The sequence below is a fragment of the Schistosoma haematobium genome, chromosome 2 (assembly GCF_000699445.3).
Source record: "Schistosoma haematobium chromosome 2, whole genome shotgun sequence".
In the NCBI taxonomy this organism is placed as follows: domain Eukaryota; kingdom Metazoa; phylum Platyhelminthes; class Trematoda; order Strigeidida; family Schistosomatidae; genus Schistosoma; species Schistosoma haematobium.
The window spans coordinates 844,385-870,157 of record NC_067197.1 but is presented as its reverse complement, the minus strand read 5'-3'; the positions used below and the strand labels follow the sequence as shown (position 1 = coordinate 870,157).

The window sequence follows — 25,773 nt, the reverse complement described above, 5'->3', positions numbered from 1 at the left end:
TCGCAATGAGATCAAACAAATTAAGCCATTTAAATTCTGCCCTCTGAGTTGAAGGAGGAATCATGGCGCATCATGATGAAATCCTAGATTCTTTAGAAGTCACGAAACTGATGCCCCTTTTAACAATTAGAACAACAATTAATATAGGTACATGGAATGTTCGGACAATGTAGGTGACCAGAAGGACCAGTGAAATAGCCGCGGAGATACAACATGACGGTTCTCGGAATCGGCGAAAACCATTGGACTCAAGCTGGTTAGAAGAAGTTGAATTCGAGAGAGATGATATTGTACTCTGGCCGCGGGGAAGAAAATGCTCCACACGCTCGTGGAGTTGCTCCGATGCTGTCCAAAGAAGCGCGTAATACGTTTATATGGTAGGAATCTCATGGATCCAGGATCATCAAAGCATACTCCAAAACAAAGAAGAAAAGAAACATAGCTAGTCTTATCCAATGTTATGCACCCACTAGTGATGGCAACGACAACGATATAGATCATTTCCGTGAGAAGCTTCAATCGATCATAGCGAGGGGCTAAGGAAAAGATCTGACCATCCTGATGGGAGATCTAAACGTCAAAGTCGGAGTGGACCACACCGGGTATGACTATGTTATGGGATGTCATGAACTGACAAAGAAAAGAACATGAATGGTGAGAGATCCACAAATTTGTGTGCACAATATTCCCACACAAAACATATACACATATCTACATGGGTCTCATCAGGTCACAACATGGGGAACCAGATAGATCATTTTTGTATCAATAAAAAATTCGGAAGGCCGATGAAAAATGTGAGAACCAGGAGAGGAGCTTACATAGCTTCAGATCACCGTCTGGTTGTGGCCAAGATGAAACTGAAGCTAAAGAGGCACTGAACAACTGGACAAAGAGCATTACAAAAGTTCAATACAGCCTTCGTATAGGATACTAGCATGGTCACTGCATTCAAGTTAACTCTCAAAAACAGGTTCAAAGTCTTACAGGACCTACTGAAAGAAGAAAGTACTATGGAAGACATCTGGAAAGGGATCAAAGAAGCATTAACTCCAACGTGACAGGAAATTCTGGACGTCAAGAAGCATCATAACTAGGAACGGATCTATCGAGACCCTGAACAAGATTCAGGAAAGGAACAACAAGAAGACAGCGATTGACAACAGTCGAAAAAAAACAAGTTCCATAGACAGACTGGAAAGAGGGACACCTCATTACCTCATCAAGCGCTTCTTTGGACAGCATCGGAGCAACTCCACGAGCGTGTGGAGCATTTTCTTCCCCGCGGCCAGAGTACAATATCATCTCTCTCGAATTCAACTTCTTCTAACCAGCTTGAGTCCAATGGTTTTCGCCGATTCCGAGAACCGTCATGTTGTATCTCCGCGGCTATTTCACTGGTCCTTCTGGTCACCTACATTGTCCGAACATTCCATGTACCTATATTAATTGTTGTTCTAATTGTTAAAAGGGGCATCAGTTTCGTGACTTCTAAAGAATCTAGGATTTCATCATGATGCGCCATGATTCCTCCTTCAACTCAGAGGGCAGAATTTAAATGGCTTAATTTGTTTGATCTCATTGCGAATTTTTAAGCAAGGCTGTTTTCTATGGAATGGAGTTGCCGACCTCACGACCAACCCTACTACTTTACCCGGGTTTGGAACTAGCAGTAACTCTAGAAAAGCTGTAGGTGGAGTCAGAGTAAGCATTAGTTGTGAGACTTTGACAATATATGAACACAACTAACACTTTTTGGCATACGTTGCCATACATTTTGGTCCATAATCCAAGTGTAACATTAGCTTCAGGATCAAAGTGAAACTCACTCATTGAGTTGATCTGTGATTCGGTAGTTGAGCCTGTTAATTCGGAAATCTGTATCGAATTTTCTTGAATTGACTTTTGTCCCATCATTTCAGTCGTTTTCAATTGTGGTGCTTGAAATTTCGTTTGCTGTAAAATAATTTTGAGCTGATCTACTGACATTGACATTCTGGAATTTTTTTATCGCATGCGTTTGAGAGAAATAATGTCGCCAGAATATGTTGTGACGGGTAGTGTCAAAAGTCTGGTGCTGATACACGGCGTGCCTCGCATTAACTCCTTAACTACGTGAGCTACCGAAATGCACAAATACTCATCCATATATATACCACTCTATCGCTAGAAAACTGACCCAATGAAATGTACTTGAGCTTTAGGTGACTTCTGATCATTTCAACAGACCACTTCTGATTGTCTCTTCAAATAACAAATTACTGATCGTGCCTACAAAAATGGCGTAAACCTGCTAAGTCATTAACAAACCATTATTTACCCAGAGTCACCTACACTGAGATTCATCCCATAAGCTACTACGGAATTATCCCCAACCAACTAGTCTGCATCTACCAACATGACACAGACTAGAAGTTAGTGACTTCAAGCACTGATGCCACGTTTTGGTTTGGCCGCCCCTAATTCTCTTCCAACCATCTCCAACACTAGTCAGCATTGCACATCGAAGGTAATCGGTGTTTGGGCATACGTAACACGTGGCCCAACCATCTCAGTCGATGAAGATTCACAACCTCATCGACTGATTTACCATCATTCCCTAATACCCTGCGTCTAACCTCACTACTACTTACCCGGTGATCCCAACAGACGCCAGCGATATTTCTAAGGCATCTGTGGTCAAATACTAGTAGCTTACGGGTGTCTTCTACTCTTAAAGGCCATGTTTCGCTGCCGTAAATTAAAACAGAACGGACTGCCACGCAGTATACTCGTCCTTTAATTGATAGACGGATATCTCGCCTTCTCCATAGGTGACGTAAGTTGGCAAAAGTCAAACGAACTTTTCGAATCCATGCTGGGATTTCGTCAGAGACAAACCCATTAGAATATAAACATTATACAGTCAAGCTAAAGATTTTCTATTGACTTACAGAAGGAATATATACAAACCTCAGATGTTTTAAGGCAACACATATATATATATATAGATTTTGGAAGAAAACATTGTATTCTGTTTGAACTTCACATTTTTTCATTATTTTAACTATAGACTATCAATAATGAAGAATATAATAATAATAATAATAATAATAATAATAATAATAATAATAATAATCATAAGAGAGCTATACATACATATATTGACTATAATTTAACAAATATCATTTTTGAAATAACCACATTTGTCATTTTATTTTATATAAACAATTTAAAGCAAAATCATGGATTCATTTTAACCATCAAAAAAAGAAGAAGAAGAAAGAACAAAAACAAAACAAAAGAAATACAAAAATGCAAATAAAATAAAACAAGAAAAGCATATATGATGTACTACTACTTCTACTACTACTACCACCAGTGCTACACCTTTCCCGTTACTGTAAACACATAGAGATCATGAATGACTAAATTTGTTAAAAAAAGGAGAGATAAGTAAACAAACAAGCAACAGAATTACTATGTTCTTGGAAACTTTCATCAATGAACTGTAATAGTGTTACCATTTTAGTCACGACATTTTCCATCCACATATGTTGTTGATGATGATGATGACATGATATTTGAACGTGTAGTACTGGAAGTTTCATTTGTTGTTAATTTTGCAATACTATGATAAGCACTACGTATTAATGAATATGGAAAACAAGATTCTTGTAAATTAGCCGATAAACAAGGTGATTGTTTAATAAGATTATCAAATACAATATAAATTGAATCTCTATGTTTAGCCGATAGAGAATGATTAGAGGAAGATGTTTGAATATTGTTATTACCATAAATTTCTGAAGATATAAGAGATGATGATGTTTCTAGTCCAAGTCTTAAAAGATTTGATGAAGCAAGAGCAAGAAATTCTTTAGAGCGAGCCTCTAAATCACCTGGTCGAAGTAGAGAAAACATGGAAACCTGAAAAATAAATAGACAACACATTGAATGAAGTCAGTATCAAATAAGTGTTTTTGAGGAGAACAATTAAAAAAAAACATGGTCAGTATAAAAAATCACTGGTTAAACATACAGCTTTAATGAGCACTAACTATAAATGTTTTGTCAGTCAGTCAGCTACAACGTAGGACCAGGAACATATATGCATCGGTCTAAGTTGCCATACCTCATTAACACAACAAGATGGACACCGGATTCATAAAAGTAGTTAATTCAGAGGTGGTAATATATAAAATAAAGATTGTAATAAGGATATAGTATAGGAAGAAAGAATTAGTTAGTAGAAAGAAAGATATAAAGCAATCCTAATCTCTTAGTTTAAGGGAAGATAGAGAGTGTATACACCGACGCCATTGTGATCGATTCTGAGCCATGTCACCAAGAGTCTCTAACCATCGGTTACGATAGTCACGCGGACCTTAACCAAGTAGTCTGCATCTCCTAACATGGCTCAGACTAGAAGTTAGTGACTTCAAGCACTGATGGGGTAATACAATTTAGAAATAATTATTGGACTTATTTATATTTCACTACCAAATAATGTTTACTTATCTTCAGGGAATACATACAAATAAACCGCACTGCTATCAAGAATTATTAGAGTTCTAGTGAGACATGGTGGAAAATGAAATAGATATTACTGATGCTACTAGATAGTGGCTGAAAAATATATTGAAACTCGCTAGTCTAAAGGCAATATACTTCCTTCAAGATATGAAAGTCCTGGGATTGTAACCATGATGTGAACTGCTGAAGAGTTACAACCTAGGAAGAAACGGTTATTTATTTAGTGCTCTTTAATTTTCAATTGTCATCTAGCTAAAATCGGTTGTGCCCCCAAATGCCCTGGTACGGCCGAGAGTGGGGAGAGTCCGCTCTCCCTCTCGAAATGCTCTCACACGGCCACGCGTATATAGCCTCTGCCAGGGAAGTCCTACTCACTGCCTTCTCGTGGCGGGGGTGTTGTTTACGAAAATGAGAGGACGAAAAGCGAATGTCCGGCGCTTTAACCGGATTCAAAACCAATGGTGCACATGGGTACCAGTATCCTGCGGGAACAAATGGCGTATGAACCAATTGTTGGTCACCGGCTTCCATGGGACTGCATCTCCTTACGATGCTCCACTGCCTTGTGGATCAGACCTTCAGGTCGAAGGCTCGGGGTGTGGCCCCCGAAGATAACCACCTGCTTCGGTTTGGGCACCCGGGCAGTATCACAGCCCTCACACATATCGAATGAGATTTGTGTGGCGCATATGTATTTGGTGCCTCTTTGTACCATTATGTATGTGTTGAAATAAATAAATAAATAAATAAAATCGGTTGTAAATGTGGACTATCTTTGAAAGTTGAATAACCTTCATTAATCTGTCTCATATGAAAAACTACTACAACCACCATCAAGAAGGTACAAGTATTCATAAATAGCTGTCTAGGCAAGATACTCAACATCCATTGGTCGGATACCATCACTAACAGCCTACTATGGGAGAGAACAAACCAGCTGAGGAGGAAATTAGGAAAAGACGTTGGAAGTGGATGGGATATACATTACGGAAAACACCAAACTGCATCACGAGGCAAGCCCTAACCTGGAACTCTGAAGGGAAATGGAAGAGAAGAGGGCTGAAGAACACACTGGGTTGAGAATGGGAAGCAGACATGAAAAGGATGTATAACCACTGGAAAGAACTGGAAAGGATTGCCGATGACAGGGTTGGATGGAGAATGCTGGTGGGTGGCCTATGCTTCTTCACGAGGAGTGACAGGCGTAAGTAAGTAAGCAAATAATGGATATAAGTAATTATCTTTTAAAAAAACATACTTCTATATTTATCTTCGCCTCTAATTGCTTACATATGTAGTTTACTAAGAAATCCCACTTAACAAGATGCTTGTGTATGTTTTGCATTAGCTTGATCTATTTATTCATTAACTTGATAAATGAACGAGAAAAGTCTCAGACTTAAATAAAATCTTTTTAACTGAGATAATTCATTCATGTTGATTGGCATATTATTGTAACTAAGCATTAAATCTAAATCAAGTGAATAGGTAAATGCTATAATTTTGTGTACAGAATCATACATTTATGAAATCAGTCAGTCAGTTACAACGTAGGACCAGGCACATATATGCAGCAGTCCAAGTTGCCATACCTCATTAGCACAGCAAGATGAACACCGAATTCTTTCTTTCTACGAACTAATTCTTTCTTCCTGTATTATATCCTTATTGCAATCCTTCTTTTATATATCACCACCTCTGAATTAGCTACTTTTATTAATCCGGTGTCCATCTTGTTGTGTTAATGAGGTATGGCAACTCGGACCGATGCATAAATGTGCCTGGTCCTACGATGTAACTGACTGACTGACACCGAATTCATATAAGTAGTTAATTCAAAGGTGGTAATATATAAAAGAAAAATTGCATATAAGGATATAAAATTGGCTAGTTAATGGAGTAATATGATTTTTATGACTATTTTTATTTCTATCTATACTCATAATTTGTAACACTTTCCGATTACTGCTGATACTTTTACTACCACTAGCACTAAGAGATTTGAGTCGACAACTGCATCTCTGTGCTAATGTGGTATGACAACTCGAACTGATATACGTACGTACGAAGTTCTACGTTGTTACTGACTGACTAACATTCATTATGAGCCAGAACTTTAACAAAAGTGATTGTTTCTAAATATTTACTAAGTTTTTGAATAATCAGTGCTAAAATGATTCCATAGAAACAAACTAGCAAGTAAATCGTACAGGTCTTCATTATGAAATGAATTGGAGACAAATGTAGTTGAATTATAGGACTAGTTAAGATAGAAGAGAGAACACTATACAGGGACTAACTTCACATGGGTACAATAGATATTTATTCAGATCGCACGGTAAATTGTCTAAAGTAAGAGGTGGCATTAAAATGATATCTACAGGATAGTAAACAGCTGTAAACTATAAGGAAGGAGAGAACATTGTAACTTATTTACGAAATCGAAGTCTTATGCACTCGATTTTACGCTAAACTGTTTAAAGATGATAAAAAAGGATTTCATATTTTAACCTGCCGGTTGAAAGTCGAATGAATGACAGAACATAATTGACAGTCAGGTAAAAGAATTACAGTCAAATCACATTAACGAATTTCGGACCCATGATCTTAAAGATTACGCATTGCTTATGATATTGTTAAGAAACAAGTCAAGTGTGTACAACGTTATAGAGTGCTATAATTTTGACACTAGAAATCATTGATCATCAACTTGATATGACTTATATTTGAAGTATATCTTTCTGAAGAACACCGAGTAGTAACTAATTACTGTAAATATCTCAGTCCTCTTAAACTTTGATTGATGCCCAAATAGTTCAATGGAAACACCTCTAACTTTAACAATAGCTGATATGGATTCAAATCTTATAGGAAGTATTATTTACATGAAGACGGCAGATATGCGACGCTGATAATTGTCAATTATCAGAAAACCTAGTTTCATGATTTCCTATGGGTTGGCTCTTTCAATACCTAATAGTTCTGCAGAACAACAACTGAATAATTGTTTTTGTTGTGGATGCGGAAGAATAGACCAATAATTATCATGTTAAGTCCAATGGTGTCCTTGGACTTTAAATGGACATTTCCTATTGGTCGATATCTGTTCACTTGTTGAATATTGTACAAAATGTTGTTTTCTATTTTTATGGTACGATGTGGTATGCTTGATTGGTATATAAACAAAGTATGTTTGAAATATAATGATTCATATCTCAGAGGTTGTGACTTGTGTTCTGGACTCAACTGACTGTGCTAGACAGGGAAGCGAGACCAATCGAGACTCTAGGCCGTCCGTACGTGTTTACGTGTCACTGTAATCGATCGATAAATACACTGCTCTCTAATTTTTCCAGTCAAGGACACAACAATTAGCACAGGGTAAAAAATCGACCGCAACTTTAAAGTCATAACAGTTTTAGGATACAATTAAAAACAAACTACATAAAATATAATTTATAACATACCATTAAAGTATTTACTGCATATGCAATACAATGACAATTATTTTCATTCGCTTCTAAATCTAAACGATATAAACTAGAATCTTGACGTGCTAATCGTGGAAAAGCATTTGCAACAAATACAACAAATAAACAAGCAATATGATATTCTAATTCTTGATATGATGCATTAACAGTACCATTTATAGATAAATTTAATCCAGCTTGATTTGCTGTAGCCAATATAGCTATACGTCGATTATTTAAAATTGAGCATAAATTATAATCTAAATGAGAGGATATACCAACAGAAGCGCATAGATTATTTAACATTAATTGTTCATTAAAGTGTGCATATATACGTTCCATTTCATATTTTCCATTATTTTCTATAGATGATCCAGTTAATTGAGCACTATTACTTGACTTTTGTGTTATATAATCACGAAGGTTGTGAACAGTATCCAGAAGAAATGGAGTACGTTTCTGGAAATAACACACATTAAATAAAAGATAATTAACAGCTTATTATGTAACTCATTTACTGAGTGAGGGTTTGTAAAGTCGACAATGTTACACATATACTAGACAGTGCTACTATATAAGTGTCCAAATCGGAACAGATGGAATGGGATTCAAATCTACGAACATTTTAACCATTAGGCCACCAATACAGAGTAGTTATATGTCAAGTGATAAGTCAGAAATGAAGATTTAACTCATTAGCCAATCAATTATCCTACGCTTTGATCGGGAATGTATAATTAACTAATTAGTTAGAGAATGACAATTTGTGAACTGTTTAAGTTTGGAGTTCTAATTATTACCTGGAAATCAATTAATCAGTCATAAAACGAAACAGTTCTCTATATGTAAGATATTGTTACTTGACATAGTGGCTATGATATACATGAAGTTGTTAATATTTTTAAATCAGACCTTTAGGTCAAACGCTCAGGGAGTGGCATCCTAAGAAAACCACCTGCTTCGGTTTGGGCACCCAGGCAGTATCCCAGCCGTCACACAAGTCGAATGATTTATGTGGTGCATATCTATTTGGTACCTTCTTGTACCAATGTTTATGTGTTTAAATAAATAAAAAAACGAAGAGGTTAAGGGATTTTCCCTATTTCATATTTTTGAGGTGGAAGCTAGGAGTGTCCTACAGTAAAACTAAGCTGTATAAAACATCAATTACGTAGTACTTAAATCTATAAAATATGTAAATCATGTTTTGATGAATACAGACTAGTAATGATATTGACAAACACTCACATACGCTTACCTGTAGTATAGAATGAACAGCTTCAAAGCATAATTTACGGAAAGCAAGTGCTACACCAATCTCCTTTAACAGGATTAAAAGTTGATCACAATTTTGTAAATTCCCATTAAGTTGACGAGTTCTCACTGGATCATTTATACACTCTCGTAAACATTCAAGAGTACCACGATTTTGACGAACTAGTTTGTTGATTTCATCAACACGATCACCAACAGAATGCATTAATCGATCGCAAATAAACTTTATCCCTAATGGTCCTGTAGTGGTAACGCAAGAATATAATGGTAGGTGAAAAAAAAGTCAAACCAAAGTGTTAACAACAAATCTTGATTTATCAATGCCAGGAATGTTGAGAGCAATATTAGCTAGGCTGATAAATATCGCTCATTCGGTTATAATCAACATAGAGCCTAGTACAAATATGACTTAGCCCAAATAACTATATCGATTCATGACAATGAGATGAAATTAAGTAGCGAATTCAAAATAATAGTAGTGTAGTGAACGAAGACTTGGTAGGGGAGACCAATTTATTGGCTGAAAGGATACTGAGACTCGAGATCTAGAGAAAGATAACGAGTAAATGTATATGTCACCGAGAAAGATTTTTTAAGAATCAACATCTCCAACCACTAATTTCACTTATTACATAAAAATTAGCTGTAAACATTGGTTGACCATTGCAGAAGAACATGTATATATGAGATTTAAACCGGTCACCGATAAACAAATACATAAATACATACCCGAATGTAGCTACTACTTTGACGTGGTGGTCAGGCTTGTCTATTCTGATGACACAATAGAGTTATGTTGGCTGGAACCCACGTCCCTTTAGGTTCTACTATGCCAGGCAAGTCGGTTGAAGAACGGGAAGACTAAAAAGAGCAACTTAAAGCCCGACAGAAAAGTCGAACTGCTGCCCGTAGAGAGATATGACAGCAGTAGGGTGTCTCTCTCGAACAACCAGCACTTGCAGCGATGCTGTCTCCTTACAACGGGAGGAAGGAGTAGGAAAAGGTTAACCCTAAAATATCACACCTCACCTCATCCCAAGGATTTCCGTTTCCGGCAGTAAGACCTTTTGAATTGCGGAGCTAATGCATCAAAATTTTTCCATAAAAAGGCCATGAACGACTGGTCTCAAGCAGCTGTCCCTTCGGCTCTGCAGTCGCTCCCAGGTCGCTAAAACCACCACCAATTTAACTTCTTTTTCAGGTCCCTCAAAAAGCAAAATCCTTTCACGGTGTGGGCAACCGGTAAGTGACAGCCATTTTCAAACCTCTATCAGCGCCCGAGATCATCGTGTTGACGATCAAATACCTCCCTCATCTCTTATTAATTTTCCCATCCCCACGACTAACCCTTCTCATCAGTTTTTGCCATCATGTGCCACCAATGCTAATGATTTGAGTTCACGAAATGTTATTCTCAGTTTCCTGAAACCAAGCTCTAAACTACATGTTGAAGCTTTTAATGTTCGAACCCAGTGCCAGATAGAAAAACAAGATTCTTTAGCTAGGATTGTAGAATCTCGAGCCACCGATGTATGTCGCATCTCCGAAACACGCATGCAGGATCCAAGTACGGTCATTCACCTGACCTCATCTTGTAAATATAAAGAACCGATACGATTTATCCTTCGAGTATCTGGAGACCTCAGTGCTACTTCCAATAGACTAGTTGGTGTAGGTGTTCGGAAGCAGAACAGGCTCTCATAAACTGGGTTCCATTAAGCAGCTGCTTGTGCGCTGTTTGATTAAACGGGACAGAAAGAACCCGAAAAGATAAGAACACACACTGTTGTCCCTTTTTTGTCTCTGCCTACTCTCCTGATTATTTTAGCTCGAATGAAGTTAAAGATGAATTTTATAGGAAACTATCCAACCTCCTTCAAAAAGCTAAATGCTCTGACGTAGTAAGTAGAAGGATCTTACGGTGTTGTAGATCAGTTAAAAGGTAATGGCGACCATATGTTGCAAATATGCTCAGATGACCGTCTATTTTTGGCAAACACCAACTTTAAGCATAAGGAAAAACATCGTCTGGCATAGCGACCCCCCACAACAGACTCAATGATGGACTTAAATAGATAACATTGTCATCAGCCGCTGTTGGAGGGGCTCGATAGAAGACTGTAGCTCATCCTGGAGTAGATGTTCAAACTCGGATCCTACTCTAGTTCAAGTACGTGTTTGTCTGCGTCTTACTGGAAATAGAAAAGCCACAACAAGAGGACCAATTACAGTTCAACTTAATGATGAATAAGTTAAGAATATGTTTCAGAAGCAACTAGAGAAGGATTTAGTTAACCATGGAAGTGATATCCATCCCGAGCTAGCTTCACATGACATCCAAAAAGCTGTGGAAACAGCAATGATATCTACTAGTAGTTTAAACCAAAAGGCTAGAGAAAATCAGTGGATCTCAACAGCGTCTGCGGAGCTGATAAATTTTCAGAAATTCATCACATTTGGCTCTGGACAAAATGAGGGACAGAGGCGACTTAAACGTAGGCTGATAAAAAGCCTATGTAATGATCGTGAGCAGTGGTGAGTAGCAAAAACGAAACAGATGGAAAACGAAGCAGTGATAGATAAACGTAGACCACTTTTCAAACTTATCAAGGAAACGAGTATTAAAATTCCGGGTGTCAGTGAAACTATTTCGGAAAAGGATGGAACTATTATCCACTCTCAATCCAGGAGATTTAACAGATGGGTAGAACACTTCAGGGAACAGTTCAACTGGTATTCAGCCGTACTTCAGTTATCCATTATCTCCAAACAATCGGAATGGCGAATTAATGAAGGTCCTCCAGCTCTTAGTGTGATTGAAATAGCTATTAGGAAACTAAGGTGACAAAAGGTAGCAGGACCTAATGAATTAAGCCTTGAGACTTTCCAAAATGGAAGTTCAGTTTTAGCAGTTAAGTTAACTGAGATCCAAGATAGGATCTGGAAGATAAACATAATTCTCTATGACTAGTCTCGACCAGTGATTGTACCAGTCTACAAGGAAGGACAAAGGTCCTCTTGTAACAATCAGTCAGTCAGCTACAACGTAGGACCAGGCACATATATGCATCGGTCCAAGTTGCCATACCTCATTAACACAATAAGATGGACACCGGATTCACAGAAGTAGTTTATTCAATGGTAGTAATATATGAAAGAAAGATTGTGACAATCACGGAGAGATCAGTTAAACTAATATAGTGTCTACAATATTAGTCACAATAATAATTCGACACCTAATTATAACTCATAAAGGGTAAACCTGGAAAAACCAGGTTGGTCTCAAACCTGGACATGGAAGTAAAGACCAAATACTCAGCCTTCTGCAAATTCTGGAACATAGACAGTTTTCGACGTACTACTATAATTGCATTCCTTGACCATAAGGCGGTGTCCAACTCTGTTAATTGTGAGGTTCTGTGGTAGTTTCTGTCTTTGGAAGAGGTACCAAAGAAGTACATCAGCATTGTACAGTATATCTACTGGAACATTAATGATCAATTCAGAGCTTATGGTGAGCTGTAGTCGGAATTAGTTACTTCAAGTGATGTTAGTCAGAAATGTCTGCTTCCCCCACTTTTTTTAACCTAACTTTGCCATAAACAATTTTTTTGCAGATAACACTTTCATCGTCTGACTTTTCAAACGTTGATCTTCCATCAGAAGATTCACTTGATGACGCAGATGATATAGTTCTGTTTGGTGAAGACGCCGACAAAATGCAGTCTTCTGACCACCTTAAGCAACATTGCAGGCATAACTGGGATGTATTCCTTGAGATCTGAATGCAAAACATTTTCTTCAAGACTAGTCCGCGTCAACGCCTGAGATAAGGATAGTGTGCGAAGTAGTTGGACGTATCGATCGCTTCACTTATCTTGAGAGTCTCATTAATACTGATGGTCTGGTGTCTGACGAAACCTCGACATGGATTCAGAAGACTCGACAGGCTTTTGCCAACATGCATCATTTGTGGAATAGGCGAGATATTTATATTTCAATCAAAGGACGAGTTTGCTACACATTAATTCACTTTATTCTACTTTATGGGTATGGAACATGGTCATTAGGAATAGAGGATATTTTCAGATTACTAACATTTGATCATAGGCGTCTACGAAGCATTGCACGTGTATTTTGGGACCATGGAGTAACCAATGTCTGGGTTAAGAATAGGGTACTAAGTGAAGACAGGAAATCGATCGATGAAGTAACAAATCTCCAATTGAGGTGGTAGGGACATGTATTACGTACGCCAAAACACCGTCCACCTCGATGGGCGATGTTTTCTAGTGTAGCATTAGTCCTTAAAAATTCTTATATATGTACTATTGTACAGTTTGATGATAAGTTCTTTGAGAAGTGAACGCTTCACTCAATTTCGTGTTCACATCAGTTAAAATACACAAACCTCACAATGTGATATGCAAATTCTGACATCTTACCCACCAAAATAGTAATAAAGGTTAAATTTATGTTTGTTTGTATGCAGAACAATGTAGATTGAGAAAAAAACCTCCTTCTCCCCAATGATTTCTTTGAAAAACAAAACAATAAAGTAAAAGAAATCATACAATTTCCTAACTCACTTACCGATAAGTTCTGTCAAAGCTAGTAGTTCATTTAAATCAGCATAATCTTCTGCTCGAAATTTTACAACATCAGGTGATACTAAAGTAACAAAACTCTTTAATAAAGGTGAATAAACAAAATGATCTAGATAAGCATGTTTAATAACATTTTCTAAATACCATCCAGCATAATGCGCTGTCATTGTTAATTGTCCCTAAAGTAAAAAAAGAGAGAAGTATATATATATCATACACATATTTATTGACGAATCCCGCTCTTATTAAAATAATCACTAGAAACAAACGGTTAGAGTTATTTTCCAAAATTCCTAACATAACTATTAACATTCTTACCTTAGTGCATGCCGGGATACATGACCATGAACATTGTTTGAGTATAACTCAACATCGCGCATACTAGGTTGAGATGTAAGGTGATGGTTGGAGGTAGTTGGCAGGAAATCATCAGTGGTAACGTCTCTAACTGTGAAACTGGGTGACATGGGATTGAATCGTCCATTAAGATTACAGGTATACCTTGTTAACGAGTGCCAAAGAGCACAAAAACTAGGTCCAGGGATTCCCGTTATTTATTTATTTATTTATTTATTTGAACACATGAATATTGGTACAAGAGAGCGCCAATATATATGCGCCACACAAAACAATGAAAATTCGAAGAGAAGTAGAAAAAAAAACTAAGGAGCGCAAAAGAAAAAGAGAACAATAACGAAGAGATTGGTGTAAGGTAGTGTGGTAGTAACGAGGGAACGAAAAGGTACAATCAGAAGAAATCTTTCAGGTAAGGGAGACACAACCACTTTTTATGAAGAAAGTAAAAGAAGGTTACAGCAGGATCGCCACTGGCTTCTATTCTGAGCCATATCTGATAACGTCTCTAGCCACTGTGATGCACCAGGGAGTCGTGAAGGACCGACAAAGCCAGTCCTTTGCAGCTTTCTTTCATACCACGACACCATGTCATACACTGACCACCTCTCCGCTTCTTCCAACCAGTCCCAGAGTCGGCAAATAATGCACGACGTGGAATTCTCTGGGACGACATTCGTAGAACATGTCCAAGCCACCGAAGTCGGTGTTTCAAAGTGGTGACACCAATTGAATTATCATCTCTGTGCCCGAACACACGATGCCGAGCCTCTGCATTACTGACATGGTGTTGCCACTGGATGTCAGCAATCCTTCGGAGACAGCGATGATCGAACACAGAGAGTCGTCTAACGTCCTCAACTCGGAGAGACCAGGTTTCACAAGCATAGAGCAAAACTGCTCTCACCGACGCGTTGTAGATCCGACCTTTTACAGCCGGACTAACATCACGAAGGCGCCAAAGGTGGCCCAGATTGGCATAAGCTGCTCTGGCTTTCACTATTCGTGCATTGATCTCATCACTCACACCCCCACCAGCACTTATGCAGCTACCCAGATACACGAACTTCTCGACTACGTCTATCTGTTCACCGTCCAGGGTGAGTACAGGATTGGAATCCTGCCAGTCTTGTAGAAGTACTTTGCACTTCGAAGGTGCAAAGCACATACCATACCTACGGACACTGATTGCCAACTGATTAAGTGTGGATTGCATGCCTTGGGCATTATCACACAGTAAGACAATATCGTCCGCATACTCAAGGTCGAGAAGTCTTTCTCCAGGCAACAGATCCACACCACCATTACTTACATTCATCAGAGCTGTTTCCAGAATGTCATCGATGGCAAAGTTGAAGAGGAATGGTGAGATTGGGCAACCCTGCCTAACCCCACTGCTCGAATGGAACAATGGAGAGAGGTGGTTGTATGCCCTCACTCTGCCTGAGGTGTTTGTATATAGGGCTTTTAGGATGTTAATAAACTTCTCAGGCACACCCTTCTTCAATAGACAATCCCAGAGAACAGTCCTGTCCAACGAATCGAAGGCAGCCCTGATGTCAAGAAACACTACGATTGTTGGCGTTTGATAAGTATGGCGGTGCAGGGATTCCCGTAGACCACCACCAACCATCACCTTATAGTTGCACTCCCATTTCAAACTCATCATCAACGATATTATGGAAGTAACTCTGAAGAAATACTTCATAATCTTAAGCATGAGAACGATACTGTCTTAATAAGTGCTGACATAAGCATTTAAATCAATGTCTACAAGCATAGTATGTACCTTGAATTATCGAATTTTAAAGTATTTATGCGAGACTAGTGAAAATAAGTTTCTGTACGTACTCTCGAAGATGTGTATTCAGTGATCACATTGTAATGCTGAAGTCCGGCAAAGTATAGAGATCACTGATAACTTTGAGGCATTACCTTCAAACGTCACCCTTTGAGCGCGGAAACGTTCTAAACATTTTGTTTTATACTAAGGACAATTTGTGGAGAATAGGAGTTACTGGAAAAAAAAGACAGACTGGTTATTTTATAAAAAGTAGTTCATCATGACATATTGGACTAAGTCTTAGACATCATGCGAACAAGTAGCTAGATATGTTTTCAAAAAAAATCCATAACAGTCCTGTTGTAGTTTCATATTGCATTCTTCGTAAACAGCAAGCTCCACAAGTGGGTTTTGATTTTGTCTTTATTTAAATTGTATACTTTAAGAATTCTTACTTAATATATTTTCGATTAATATATTGGGGGTTTATGAATGTAGTGGAATTTTCAGCTTAAGTCACGAACTGACATTAGCTAAAGGACTATTAAAAACCAGGAATCGTTGGAGAGCTGTTCTGTCCTAGTATGGGGACCCACAGACACGCTCGGGATTGAGCCCAGGACCTTCGGCCTCATGCGTGAGCGCCGAACTTTGAATGGCGACTGAGTGGTCTAGAGGTTAAGCGTTAGAATCCAAAACCGAAGTTCCTGGGTTCGGTCACTGATAGTAAAGACGTGGATACTCACTGCTGAGGAGTCCCACAACAAGAGGGAAAAGCACTTCAGTATATCCGAATTGTTACTACTAGTGAACTTTGTAACTTGTGAAGAAACCGAAACATCTAGTTAAGGTGAAAATATACCAATAATCCAGTGTAGTAACAACGGGAAAACATAGACCCTTACCACTACTAATATTAACCTATTTGTATGATCCTTATTTTATGTATGATATGAGGCGACATGCTGTTTTGTGTACAATATTTCATCTAATATCCTACTATACCATTCACTTATTGTGTAACAGATAAAATATTAAAATGACATTTAACAATTATCCATTTATTTTATTTGAACACATATATATTGGTACAGGAGTGCACCAAATATATATGCGCCACACAATTTCAGTTCATTAATTGCGTGTGGGCTGCGATACTGCCCGGGTGCCCAGACCGAAGCAAGTGGTTATCTTAGGGGGCCACACCCCGAGTCTTTGACCTAAAGGTCTAACCCACAAGGCAGTGGAGCATCGTAAGGAGATGCAGTCCCATGGTAGTCGGTGACCGAAAATTGGTTCATACGCCATTTGTTCCCGCAGGATACTGGTGCCCATGTGCACCATAGATTTGGAATCCGGTTAAAGCGCCGGACATTCGCATTTAAAGAAAATGAATGAGAATAATAACAATGAACAGAACAAATAATATCCTTTATGAATATTGTAAACATGTCATTAATAGATTTGAAGAATGCTAAATGAATACTTACACGAAATGCATCCACTGGTTGAGTATGTTGAGTGAATACAGTAGAAAATAATCCAATCACATCAATACAAACATGATTTTCCAAATCTATAAGAGCATTCATTAAAGCTCGTACACGTCGAAGTAATTCTGATGGTTTAGAAGCAAGTGATTCCGATGTATTGTCATGAGAGCTATGATGAAAATTCAAAAAAAAATAAATTAAACTTTCAATCTGTTTCTTAATTGAAATGACATTGCATAACAGATCAATTAGGAAGTGAAGTGATTTATTAAGTTTATGATTGACGTCAAAATTCTATCTACATTCTCATAATCAATATTTATCACCTAAACATAGTTAGTGATTATTTTTTTGTTGTTGTTGCTGATTAAATTTATAACTCGTAGTTGTTATGTGACTTGTATTTATAAACATTGATTAGTGATGAATTATTATAGCGTATTTCTAATTGTATTGATGTATATGAAAAAATTGAGAGCACGTATTCATTCAACGGAAGAAATGTATATGATAAATATATGCCTTTAAGGGTAACTCTATGGTGGTTTAACTTTTCAAGGATTGTCTTGCTCTCTTAATGGTTTGAAATATATGTTTGTTAACTTGTCATATTTATAATGCATGGGAAAGATTTGTCTAATTATTAAAACAGAAGTGTATTGAACAATAGTCTGCACTCCGAAAAAACCGTGATAAAGCTGGAGGTAAAATCAGTCCACTTTCTCTCTTCAAATGACTTTATAGAGATATGTGTTTAAAACCTCTACCATGGAAATCCTACACCTTATTCTCATGTCGCAAGTGTACATGAGATTCAAATTCTTTATGTAACAAATGATATTAGTTTACTTAAAACTTATCAAGATTAGTACATCTAGGGACCAAAATAAATAAGGTCAATACAGATAAAATAAAAATATGGGGAAATAGAGAGACAGAGAGGGTATCAGGAAAACAAATAAATGAATAAAACTAGTGAATGACAATAGTATGCAATGGTAGAGACAGTTCAATTTTGAAAAAAATACAAATAAGGGATTCTTTCAGTCCAAGGAATTCCTACAACTTTTGTGAAGAATATGAAAAAATCACACCACTAGTTTCTATTGTGAGCCATATCTGACAACTTCCCAAGTTATTAAGTTGCACCATATCGGACACCGACCAGGGAATTGTGATGGAATGACAAGTGCCAGTCCTATAAAGTTTTCATACCCCGCTGCCATCACCAACTGACTACCTATCAGCTTATTCTACTCTATCCGAGCGTTGGCAAACAATGGATGGTGTGAACGCCACCAGGACAATATACGTAACATATGTTCAAGCCACCGAACACTATACTTCAAGATGGTCATAAAAATTCAGTTATCGTTACGTGCCTAGGCATACACAGTCAGATCTCAACATCACTAACATAGTGTTGCCACTGAATGTCAACAATCCTTCGGAGACAACGATGACCGAACATAGAAAGTCACCGAAAATCTTCAGCACGGAGAAACCAGGTTTCATAGGCGCAGAACAAAACTACTCTCACCAACGCGTTGTAAACTCGACCTTTTACACCCAGATTGGCATAATGTCACAACTTTTCGACTATTTCTGATGGCTTACCATGAACAGTGGGTGTAAACATACGCTCTTGTTAGTCTCGTCGAAGCACTTTGCATTTGGAATATGCGAAGTATATGCAATGTCTTCAGATATTGATTGCCAACTCATTAAATGCGATTTGCATAACTTGAGTGTCATCGTACAGTAAGACAATATTTGCTTACCCAGGATCAGAAAGTCTTTCCGGATGACGAGTCTATACAGTAACTACCTTCTCCCATCAGAGATGTTCTCAAAATGTCAGTGAAGGCAAAGTTGAAAAGCAATAGTGAGATTGTCCAACGCTACCAAACCCCACTGCTCAGTTAGTCAGTCAAATGCAACGTAGAGCCTGGTAGATGTGTATATGTTTTCAATTCGCCATGTCCATCAGTACAGCGAGACAAAATTGTGAAGGGAAATCCCTAAGTAGTAGTGGGAGTAACAGTATTAACAGTAATAGAAAATATTGAGTCTCGAGGATACATTTCGGGAAGAAAATATAGACTGGTGAAGTAAACAAAGATTTATAAGAAATTTATAGAATCAGAATTTAAAGGAAGAAAAAAAGTGAATGCACCTGTGTTATTGCGAACGATTACACGCCATGTTACTCATAGTCTCTAGTTGCGATAATTACAAGGACTGCAATCAAATAGTCTGCAACTATCTACATGGCTCAGACCATCAGCCTGTGGCTTCATGGATTGATGCTATGCTATAGTTCGGTCACTTCTAGCTTTCTTCCAGCTTACGTCTGCTCCAGTAAAAAATAGCTGGGTGAGGTATGCGGTGGTTAGGTATACGTAACAAATATCACGACCACCTCAAAAACTCACCACTCCATCGACCTGTCTGCTACCATTACCTAGTACACTGCGTTTAATCTCAACATTACTCACTCGATCGTTCCGCGAGCAATGCTTTGAAAACATCTACGATAAAGGACCTATAGTCTTTGTGTGTCATCTACTTTAAGAGATCATGTTTTAGTCATAAAGTGATATAGTGAGTTAAAATAACCCATGGCGTGTCGTGAATTTTCTTTATTTTTATTAAATAATAAAGAGAGGTCTCTTTAGCAGCACCCATGCCCTTCGGCTGGTTCGGTGATTTTTATCGCCTAAGTATGTTGATTAATCTTGTCTTTGAAAATTAAATAATTGGATAGTAGAATTTTAGCAGTATAGATAACTAAATAAATAAAATACCATGATGGCTCAAAATAAAATGGCTTTCAAGTTGATTGTCTGATCTAAAGTCACAATGTGACTTATAATTGGTGTCTTAGTATATTTAAATCAACTCATTCTGATGAACAGAAGTTGATAAAACTTAGACTTTTCATGTCTGTGACATATACGAGGAAAATATGGTGGATGGTCAACAATGTTAGCTTGCTGAATGCGACTGAGCATGATAAAGGCTTGAAATTTAAATATGAGAAAAAACACTACAAGTACCTACAAGCTCATACATAAATATATATGTATTGCAAGAACCAATGTAACAAAGAAAACTTACGCAAAACTCGAATAACTAGCAAGCAAATCAATAATTCTGAATTGTATTTCATTTTGAAGTATTTCACGTGGATTGATAACTTGATCAAAAACCAATAATTCCCGATGATGGTTAACAGAATAACATAATTGACTTAATCCAAATAACGTTTTATCATTTATAGTTTGTTCTTCTCGATTAGTTCTAAAGCTTTCCACACCCGGAATGAAACGTGAATCAAAAGACATATTGTTTGATAGAGTAAATTTGTTATTAGTAGAAATGTTGATAGGTCCATTTAGCCGTTTACCTTTTCTTGAATCTATTCCGCCTGTGTTCATAATTCCATTTACATTCTGTCGAGTATTAATGATTGGTTTCTTGCCTTTTTTTGCTGGTTTCTCATCCGTAAGCCATGGTACAGAATTTTGTGGTGCTAACTGATCAGCCATATTTCCAAATTCATCAATACGATTGAATAAATAAAGACATATATTATCCGCGATTTCTTGACAAAAGTGACGACATAAATTAGCTGCGTTACGACCAATATGTGAACGTTCTTCTGGGCACAGATCATGACATGCTTGTATAGCCTGAGAACAAATGCTTGGGAACACAATCGTAAATCTTAACTGTGCAGGGCATATACGGCAGTTGGAAAATAGTTCAGTGAATTTAGAAGGATAAAATATAAAAATGGACATGTCCGAAACTAATCGAAGCAGTTCATCCAAATAATCAACCAACTTAGTATGTAGTATTGTAGAATTTATATGCTCAACAAGTCGCCGGTAATCACTCAAACTAGCAGCAGAAGCTTCACATGACAAACAGGCTTGTAAACGCAACCAATCGAGTCGAATCCCAGAAAAGTCAAACAATGTTGATTGCATAGGACTTAAATTTGTTTCACGTACAACAGGATTATCAGCAAGCTCACATAATTGTTTTGCGATAGAATTGAAGATAACAGATTCTTCATTATTCACATGTGGCAAAATATCTTGCACATATTCACTTAAACCAGGTCCATCATAACAACCCAATAACTGGAGATAAAAACGTTGTATAACAGGACTGTAATGCAAAACTAGGGAACGAAGCTCATCCATTCTAAAAAGCAATTCCGGTAAGAATGGATCACTAAGTTCGTCACTTGAAAATGGACCTGTACGTGAAGCCATAGTAGCACTTTTCTTTACTATAGGGTTGGCAGAATGTCTTAAAAGCCAGTGAACTTCATCTGAGGCATATGATAGGCCCCAGAATACCAAAAATGCCTTGGGACCCAATAATCCAGGTTCATCAGACAAAATAAGATGAAGTTGACGCAAAGATAGGCGTAAATAAGCTCGCCTGTCAGCATGCATTTTGGGAGTTTGTGAGCATGCAATTGAAAATGTCTCTTTAATTTCATTTATACGTTTAGCACCTACCTTATTAACCCACGAAGACTCGAGAAATGATTGTAGAAGAGAATGAATATAAATTACTTCTTCTCTGAAGAGCACAACAACATATGAATGACGTAGGGCTACTTTCAGTCGATTGAACGAGTCTTCATCAGTCAATTCAGGGTATATCAATAAATAGCCAAAAACTACCCATCTTTCCATCACCTCATAAGGTATTAATTCACAACCTAATTGTTCTCCTAGGACAGTGTGTGTTACTTTGCTTGGTTCATGTAAAATATCTAAAAAATGTCCATCACTCCAATTTTGGGCTCTTACAGTTCGTCGATTGTAAAAATCATTTAAAGAGCGAAGAGCCCTTGATAATGTACGAGAATAAGGATTTATCTCCTTGTGTAAACGATTAAGCATACCTTCAGAGGTCTCGGTAAATATTTCTGCCATACGTGGATAATTAGGTTCTTGTTTTCCATGTAGTTGATCGTACAAAAAATTGAAAAGAATCAGAATAGCTTTAGTGTCTGAGATACGTGTTATGAGAAACATCATTGCGAAATAATTACTAACGAGTTCCAAATAAATCCGCGTAACGTCAAAGTTAACAGTGATGTCAGGGGTTATTTTTGAAGATGCCAAACATCCTATGAGATCAATGAAATGATCTCTTACATCAAGAACGTCAACAAAGTTAAAATAGTAAGTTGATAACATTGCAAACAACTCCTTTTGATGATTAAAAAATGGCTGCATACTGGATGGATTTGATCTGACATCAACTGAAGGGAACTTCTTTAACAAAACTTTCCAAGCCCCATCGAATGCTTTGTCACCACCAGGGAGTACAGTTGGGCGGTATTCAGGTGTACTAAGCATTTGTTTCATATAGTGGATACGAGTCAGCACACCAAGCTGACGATCATTCAAGATAAACAAACGCTCAGCTAACTTTTGATGTATTAGGGACATCTTTTATGACATAATCTAAAAGAATTAAAATTTTGATATAATTAAAAAACTTCTTGTTTGATACTCATATGTAGGACAATGAAAGGCCTACTTATAAAGATGAAAAATGCATGAAGATGTCGGTATAATATGAAAGACGTTACAAAAATAATAAGAAATAGAGGATATTGAGTTAATAACTACATTTTGTGATTACTGGTATTCAGAGCAAAAAGATTACAGAAATGTTGAAACTAGTTTTCAGTGAGTATTTTCTGAGCTAGACATTTAAGTCAAAAGGACTCTATTGCTTTTGTGAACATTATTAGAGCCCACTTCGTGTGAGATTTTCATCTATTCCATAATGTAAAAAGCCCACTACATGAAATACACATGAGGCAAACATCTCGTTTTGCGGCCAGCGTAACAGGTTACCAATGTTGTTACTGAATATTACGTTTAACATGTAATTTTAGCTCCTACAAAAAGTTTTTCATTTTATTAACAAGTCGGGATTTTACTATGTTCTTATACTCCTACAGAAAGCCCTCTGAAAGCACAACCGATTTCAGTCAAAAAATAACTGTGCGGAAAACGGAAAGTAAACAAATGATTTGGGAACAACTACTCGGTATTCACGTTGTGGAAAAATACTAATTCAAAGAAATACTTATGTGCAGTAAAGACACTTCATTTTTTTGTAAACGCCATGTAATATGTTGGTGCGAGCAGGAAGATAATACGCACGATGACCATGATGAACCTCCACCTACCAACTAAAATACAGGTTTTATAGGTTGAAATATCATCTATACAATAGCGAAGAAGTATAGTTCTAGAATACAGATGGGCTATTTCATTTAAATCTAAGCGACAATGGCAGAATAAATCTTGTTCAATGGTTAAATACCCAGTCTTTGAGATCATTACATTTATACACTTGTTTTCGCGCAAACGTTTCAGAGACTTTGTTGCTGATTTTCAAAATTAATATTTTGCAAAATGTCTCAACAAGAAAAGATGTCACTGTCTACTCTGAACTAGTCAAGAGACAGGATGTACCGTTTCAAAGTGATTATAAAGCGCGAAGTGTTTTGACTTTCCAATACTAACTATCCTTTATACCATGCTCTCATAACGACCTACAGTCACAATTTAACAACTTACCTTGAAATTGTAATACCCGCAATTATAAATTTGGCATTCAATATCGCCGGATTTAGTACAATGGAAGGCTTGAAAGTGTCTGTTGTTTTTAGTTATGAGGGTTTAACAGCTTACATTATCCAATGCTCAATTTTAAAAAGTATGAGCTATTACTATTTGATGAGGAAAAGAGTTTTATACGTTGGTTCAATATAGAAGTCGGTGGATAATTGATAAATAGTTAGATTCAGATTTCTGTAGTAAGAACAGGAAGCCTATGACCTATGCTATCCATTTTCTAGTGTGCTTCTGTGAGTATCCAACTTTCTCTTGAAAGAGTCAGTTGAAGGTGCGGACACCATTGCTTCGGGCGGCAGGTTCCAAGTATTGATGAATCGGTGTAGAAACCTGTATGCCACGGATATTTCGTTCGTCTTTGGCCTTTCTACTCGCCTGTTATGTCCCCTGAGATGTCTTGATCTAGTGGGATGAAAAAGAGAGAATAAGTTAGGCCCAAAGTCACTTCTCAGTATTCTGTACATCAGAACTAGATCTCGCCTTAATCTGCGATAGGACAGAGTAAAGAGGTCCAGATGTATGGTAAACCCCGGAGTTCTTGACTTGCACGGGTAGCGGCCCTCTGCACTTTTTCTACGATACCCGAGTCACCTTTTAAACAGGGGCTTGCAGCCTGAACGGGGTTCTCAAGCTTAGTTCTCACCAAGGATGTGTATACTGTGGTGAACATGGTAGTATCTAATTTAGCGAATGTCCATTTTGAAGCCCAGAGGGTTCGAAACTCCTTAGCTGCGACTTTTCGGCAATGGGCCGTCGTCTGAAGATCATGACTCACTGTCACCCCTAGATCTTTATGAGACCGGACCATGGGTAATGGCACTTCCCCTATTTTGTACCTATTAACCTTTGAATCCCCAAAGTGCATGTAGACACACTATGCCGCGTTGATAGGCATCAGCCACTCTTTAGACCAGTTAATCATATTATTTAATTCTGCCTGCCCCAAAATAGTCAGCCATAGCCTCTGCTTTTTCATGATCTTCCTCCATCATTTTAGATTCACTTCTTACTTTAATTGGTTTGGGAATCCAATGATGCATCCTTGTTCTGTAGTTTATGTACGAGAATATTCTCTTGGGCTGCTTGAGTGTATATTGTGCCAATTTCACTTCATATTTTCTTTGAGCTTCCCGAATTTTTGTTATGCACTTGTTTCTTACCGATCTGTAGCGTTCCATCGTACCTGCTGTGCCAAGGCGGATTGCAACATCCCAACATTTCTTCTTTTGTCTTGGTAAACGTCGAATATCCCGGCCTATCTGGGGATGGCCTTGCTTCTTCTTCTTTGGGACTGTTCAAGGTGTGTGTGGTTGTGTTACCCGATTGCATAACTGCCTGAAATAAGTTCATGCTTCTTGTACTGATGCCCTTGTGTTAATTTCCCAGTTTTTAGCCCGTGCTGCGGAGTTGATTGCCTCCATATCTGCTTCCATATATTAGGACGGGCCGGCGCAACTGTTTGACAGGCAATCTCAGCCTTGAATTTTAATATTATGACTACATGGTCACTTCGTCTAGTGGTGAGAGTTAATTCATTTGACCAACTACGTCACCGTGTGTGAAGACTAAATCTCAAAGTCATATCTTGTG

General features: G+C 37.6%; 2 protein-coding genes across 2 annotated transcripts; both read right to left on the bottom strand.

Annotated features, from left to right (window-relative positions):
* Nucleotides 1-1,650: 1,650 nt before the first annotated feature.
* MS3_00006000 (uncharacterized protein) lies at nt 1,651-1,989 on the bottom strand (the record flags this gene model as incomplete). The annotated part of the gene is made up of 1 exon (XM_012940316.1): nt 1,651-1,989. The coding sequence occupies one exon, from the start codon at nt 1,987-1,989 to the stop codon at nt 1,651-1,653; it is 339 nt and encodes a 112-aa protein (XP_012795770.1).
* A 647-nt stretch (nt 1,990-2,636) lies between these two features.
* On the bottom strand, nt 2,637-24,161 carry NCKAP1 (Nck-associated protein 1). Its single transcript, XM_051214084.1, has 7 exons — nt 24,022-24,161; nt 20,618-22,995; nt 17,495-17,666; nt 13,854-14,046; nt 9,244-9,500; nt 7,983-8,444; nt 2,637-3,909 (listed from the first exon to the last, which is right to left on the bottom strand). Exons 2-7 carry the CDS (start codon nt 22,978-22,980, stop codon nt 3,508-3,510), a joined length of 3,849 nt encoding a protein of 1,282 aa, XP_051067206.1. The 5' UTR covers nt 22,981-22,995; nt 24,022-24,161; the 3' UTR covers nt 2,637-3,507.
* Nucleotides 24,162-25,773: the final 1,612 nt, after the last annotated feature.

What these genes read in the sequence shown, in the direction of transcription:
- NCKAP1 (XM_051214084.1), bottom strand. Translation starts at nt 22,980, where the DNA reads ATGTCCCTAATACATCAAAAGTTAGCTGAGCGTTTGTTTATCTTGAAT. An exon ending in AACCAGTGGATGCATTTCGT is followed by an intron (nt 14,047 to 17,494) that starts GTAAGTATTCAT and finishes TTTTTACTTTAG; the next exon opens with GGACAATTAACAATGACAGC. An exon ending in AGCTTTGACAGAACTTATCG is followed by an intron (nt 9,501 to 13,853) that starts GTAAGTGAGTTA and finishes TTACCACTACAG; the next exon opens with GACCATTAGGGATAAAGTTT.